Below are 5,741 nucleotides of genomic sequence, written 5' to 3'. Positions count from 1 at the left end.
TAAACTGCTTACAGTTGTTGCTGAGGGAGAGGAAGTGGCGACGATTGTGCTCTCCCCCCGTGGGTCCTGTCGGAGGATGGGAGCCGCGTGGCCGTTTGATTTTTGGTTCATGGCGCTCGCCTTGAGATTAGGACTCAAAGACCGGCGTCCTTGTATGTCCATCCGTTTGAGTCCGCCGCCGGCTTTCAACACAGGTCCGATTTGCATCCCGACTAAGAATGGGAATTTATAATTCGATCGATCGCTTAAAAAAAAAAAGTTTAGGTTTAATGTAAATAAATTTAAATCATAAATAGATTAATACATCTTTATTAAAAAAATTAGATTCAAATCTAGATCTTTGATCCGTTTAATTTATTTTGATCTATTTAATAATTAAATCAAATTATAATTTAATTTATTTAAAATATATTTAAAATATTTAGATTTGTTTAACATATTTTTGACTTATTTAACTCAGTCTAATCAATGTAATTCATTTAATCTGATTTGATATGTTTAATAAATAGATTACGTGGATCAAATATGATTATCTATCTAATAAAAAAATCAAATTTATATATAAATTTTTGATATATTTAATAAATAAGTCGGATTTTGATCTGATCCATATCCAATCCAACTTATATCTAATCCAATTAGACCCATTAAGAATGCCACCCTTAATCCTAACTTTCATGATGGATGTGGATGCCCATTAGATTGAGCAATTACTAGCGTGTGTCTGCCCGATGTTGTTGGATTCAGAAATTCAAGATCCAATGTCATGACTAATGGTGATGTGCTAAATTTTCGGAAGGGCAAAATTAGAGATAGTGTTGCCACCGATCCTAGATGTCTATGCGGACCACCTTCGTAGGCCCGTGAGACAGTAGGGTAGGGTCAAAGAACTCGTCGAAGCTTGTTTGAGTGGAAATGGAGAGGAACTAGAAAGGCAGAATCTTGCTCAATTGGAGATTGATCAGTTACCTTTCACGAAGAGTCTCAGATCTACCTCCCAATAGACAACTACTACCAACTGATCCCAGGTTTCACTTCTGAAGGTCTTCTTGATGCTTTTCCATCTCCATCATGTCCAAAGATCTCTTAGATTAGTTCATCTGCCCCGGATACTAAGGTACTTTCTAATAAGGAACCATATATAAGCTCCTTACGAAGGTGGATGTTACAAAGAGATGAGAAACTAATTCCTCTCAAGCACCACACTGACTACATCCAATCCCCCTCCCCCAACCTTTTTTAGCCAAAATTTCTCTAATGTAAAGTCTATCCTTTAGTGCAAGCCACATGAAAATCCTTACTTTCTAGGGTATACCTTCACCTCATGGAAAGGCCAAAGAACTCCACTTTGGTCAATCAATTTAGGTGGTGTTTAGTTCACGATCGGAATCGGAATTAAAATGAAAATCCAAATGGTTTGAATTGAAATCAAAATGGCCAAATCCATCGAAATACTTAGTTCGTGATCGGAATCAGAATCGAAATCGAAATTGAAATGAAAATTTGAATCCATAGAGGGGAGTAGTGATTGAGTTTTATGTAGATTAGGCCATTCCCATTCTATTCCATAATTGGAATCAAATAGGACTCCTCCCAACTAAATAGTTAAAATAAAAGTCATCCATTTGCATTCCGATTTTAGACCCTCACTACCCCCAATCAAGCACCCTCTTATAGAAAAATGATATAGCAAGTTTACCGCTGTTGATTAGCTTCCAAATAGACACATCTCCAAGCCTTGATGGTCACATCGCTTGGAGTAGCATCAAAAGGTCATGCTCCTGCTTTGATTGGATATGAGAGGGGTCAAAATAAATTGATACGCCAGTTCTAATTCCTCCAACTCCACTGAGATGGCATGGTCGAGTTGATCGATCATTCCTACTCTCTCATATAACTTTGGATATAATGATGAAAAAGGATGCACCCCAGCCTAGGTGTTCTCTCAAAATCTGACATTCATTTCATTACCCAGTTTGAAGTAGATATAATTCTAAAAAGTTTGAAGGTTTCTACAAATATCCTTTCAAGATTGAACAATGTTTAGGAAGTCTTCTATCACCAAGGACTCCTTTGGTTGACGAAAAGTAGAGGAGGAAAAAGACACTTTCTGAAAAGTGGAGAAAAAGTTCTTGTTTGGTTAGAGTTTTAAGAGAAGAGAGAATGAAAAAATACTTCTTATAGGAAGTCACTTTTTCATATTTCATGAGAAGTAAAAATTTATGAGAGAGGTGGGATTTGACACTTCTCATGATATAGAAAGTGGTGATACTTTTTTCTTTCCTAAAATATCTTTTTAAGATTTATAGCTAAAATTTATTAAAATATCAATAGATGATTAGAATGAAATACTGAATAGTAATATAGTATTATATTAATATTATCTTAAATTTATATAAATATAATATTTATATTTATTATATTTATTATATTTTAATATTTATATTAATATTATTAATATTTATATTAATATAATATTATATTTATATTTATATTGATAAATTTATTATATTAAAATATTCATATTATATTAATATATTAGTATTATATTAACACAATAAATTATTATGGTCTAATGTTATATTATAATATATTTATATTATATTTATATTAATATAAATATAATATTTATATTTATATAAAGTTTATGAGTAAAAATGTACGGTTTTATATCTACTAAGGGTATAATAGATATTTTACATAGTTTTTTTCAAAAAAATAGATGCTCATCCAAGCATAAGCTACTTTATAATAAGTCATCTTTTCATAATCAATCAAATATACCAAAATTTTATTTTTAGGAAGTAACTTCCTAAGAAGTAACTTTTCAGGAATTATTTTCTGGGAAGAAAAACTCTTCCCGCAACCAAAGGAGTGCTAAGTGGTAATTCAAGATAGATAACGGATTATGTGCCTCTTTTACAATTTAGTAAGATGGTAAAAAAGTTTGCCTCATCTTCATCCATATTTAAGCAGACCAAAGAGCTCTTATGGAAGTTTAACCTCGGACTAGATGCTCGTTCAAAGCCAAGAAAGACATCTTTCAATGCCACTAAACAATCATGCTTACCAACATAGAACAACAACATGTCATCTGCAAAATGGATGCTTCTTAAATTAGAGAAATAAGTAGTGCCAATACCTTGAATGAGACCTATGGATCTAGCTTGGTGCAACATTCTGGACAGCACTTCGTTGACTAAGATGAAGGGAGTGGGTGAGGGAAAGTGGGTCGCCTTGTCTTATACCTTGCTTACCATCTACCTAGAGTGTGTTTACTAAAACTACAACTGAAACCAATGACAAGAGAGCATGTCAACCAATCAACCCACCATCGGAAAGCCTCAACCTCGAAGCAAGTCTTGGAGAAAGCACCTGTTTACCAGGTCAAAAGCCTTTTCAAAATCAAGTTTACATAAGACGCATTTGCACTTTGTTCTTCTACACTTAGCGAGCATTTCATGGGTGCAAAGAAAATTTTCTGCAATAGACTGCAAAGCATACTGGGATTCGTCAATGGGCTAAGGAAGAAATATGGCAAGCTGGGAAGCACGAATCTTCGTGATGATCTTATAACTCTACTAAACTCGATACTATCCTCTCTCCCTTCGTATTACATATCTATATTCAAGCTTCCTAAATGGGTTATCAGCAGAATTGACCGTACTTCCATTGTCTTGTTAATTGGGCTTCTGTTTGTCGATCAAAAGAACGGGATAGCTTAGGTGTGAAAAATCTTGAGCAGATGAACCGTGCACTCCTTGCTAAATGGGTGTAGAAGTTCACCTCTGATAATTACTCTATTTGGGGAAGCAAAATCAAATGTTCTTACTATATTCGAACCAAAGTTGTGATGAGAGCAAGAAGGAGCAACTCGAGAATGTCACCTATCTGGAAAGGTATTTGCAGTCAACTAGCTACCTTTTGGACTTGTCTCTCTTTCAGATTGGGAAATGGAGCTTCGATTAGATTCTGGGAGGATTGTTGGTGTGGACCAACACCACTTTGTTTCTCTGTTTTGTGATCTCTACATAGTTGCCTTAAAGAAAAATTGTTCAGTTGCTTCTCAATGGTCGCAACGGTTGTTAGCATGGAACGTTAAGCTTCGCGGACCTCTAAGCTTGGGTCAGCTTAAACAATTAGATGTGCTACGCTCTAGTCTTACCAGTGTGAAACCTTCTCGAGTCCTTGATACACCAACTTGGAAACTCAACAGGAATGGTGTCTTCACCGTGAAATCCTACCATAACTTTATGGACAATGGTGGGCTTATTTGTCCTTTTAGCAAGGGTATCTGGAGATCAGCTATTCCGAAAAAAATAAGAATCTTTCTTTGGCTTGCTTTGCGCAATAGGCTGCATACTGGAGAAATCTTCAACAAAAAAGGGTGGCATGTCAGTGCGGGGTGCGCCCTTTGTGGACAGAGGGAAGAAACAATCAACCATCTTCTGCTTACTTGTCCCTTTACTAGATCTATCAGGAATGTTCTTGTTTCTCATCTTGGTTTGTCATGCATGCCCACCAATCTGCGGAAGCTCTGGTCCACTCGGAGAAGGTGCAACATTACCTCTTCTCTTCGGCATGCTTTTGATCAGCTTGCAGCAGCCCTTTGCTGGGTGATTTGGCGTGAACGTAACTCCAGAATCTTCCTAAAAAGAAGCTGCACCCAGACAACAGTCTTATGTAAAATCCTCCAATCCTTCAGGTCTTGGGAATTCTTTGCTCTACCAAAAGCAGGAGCAGTCTCAACCACCACTGGAGTCACCTAGCATCTCTTGCTGGTCATTCGCCTGGTTAGGATTTGGATGGTGGGCCTCTCTTTTTGGCTACCCCTCCCAACAGGTCTTCTGCTCTGTTTCATTATGTATCTCGGAGTTTCTGTCAATCATCCATCTAAACTGTAACCTCCTATAAATATCCTCTTGTACATGGCTCTGTAATAACGTTTCTAATAAAGTTGTGTGGCTTTTGCTTCCCTTTACCTCAAAAAAAAAAAAAAAAAAAAAAAAAAAAAAAAAAAAAGAGATCTTCTAACGATGATTCAAGAGGCTGATAGGATGGAAATCACAAGCTAAGAGGGCACCTTCCTTCTTAGGGATCAAAGTGATGCACCTTCCTTGTTAAGGATCAAAGTGATGTATACAAAGTTGAGGCACGAGAGTTCAAGAGTGCCTTTGTGGAAGCAATCTAACAGAATCCAAGTCTTCCTTCAAGATATGCTTTGAAAGGATTAGGGAAACCATCTCACCCGGAGGATTTGTTACCACCCAGAGAAAAGACAGCATGGTGAATTTTAGTAACAGAGAATATTGGGATAAATCCTCGTCACTTAGCCGATCTCACGAGGAAGCAGATATCATCGTAAAGAGGCCAATCTCACGAGGAGGCCAATCTTACAAGGAGGCCGACCTCATGAAATCATTCGGAGATCGATATTATCACAAGGAGGCCAACCTCACGAAGTCATCTGGAGACCGACCTCACAAGGAGGTCGATATCATTATGAGGAGGCTGATCTCATAAGGAGACCAACCTCATAAAGTCATCCAGAGGCAGATCTCACGAGGAGACCGACATCATCATAAGGAGGCCAACCTCATAAAGTCATCCGGAGGCCGACATCATCACGAGAGGCCGACCTCACGAGGAGACTGACATCGTCACGAAGTCATCCAGAGGTCAACCTCACGAGATGGCTATTGAGAATTATGTCCTAAAATCAATTATGTGACGATTGAATT

General features: G+C 37.3%; 1 protein-coding gene across 1 annotated transcript; it reads left to right on the top strand.

Moving 5' to 3' along the window:
* Window positions 1-3,953: 3,953 nt before the first annotated feature.
* Window positions 3,954-4,769, top strand: LOC140854009 (uncharacterized). The gene has a single exon (XM_073249136.1). It carries the CDS (start codon window positions 3,954-3,956, stop codon window positions 4,767-4,769), a length of 816 nt encoding a protein of 271 aa, XP_073105237.1.
* The last annotated feature ends 972 nt before the right edge of the window (window positions 4,770-5,741 follow it).

This window comes from Elaeis guineensis, chromosome 15 (genome assembly GCF_000442705.2).
Source record: "Elaeis guineensis isolate ETL-2024a chromosome 15, EG11, whole genome shotgun sequence".
In the NCBI taxonomy this organism is placed as follows: Eukaryota; Viridiplantae; Streptophyta; class Magnoliopsida; order Arecales; family Arecaceae; genus Elaeis; species Elaeis guineensis.
This window is presented reverse-complemented; position numbering and strand designations above follow the sequence as displayed.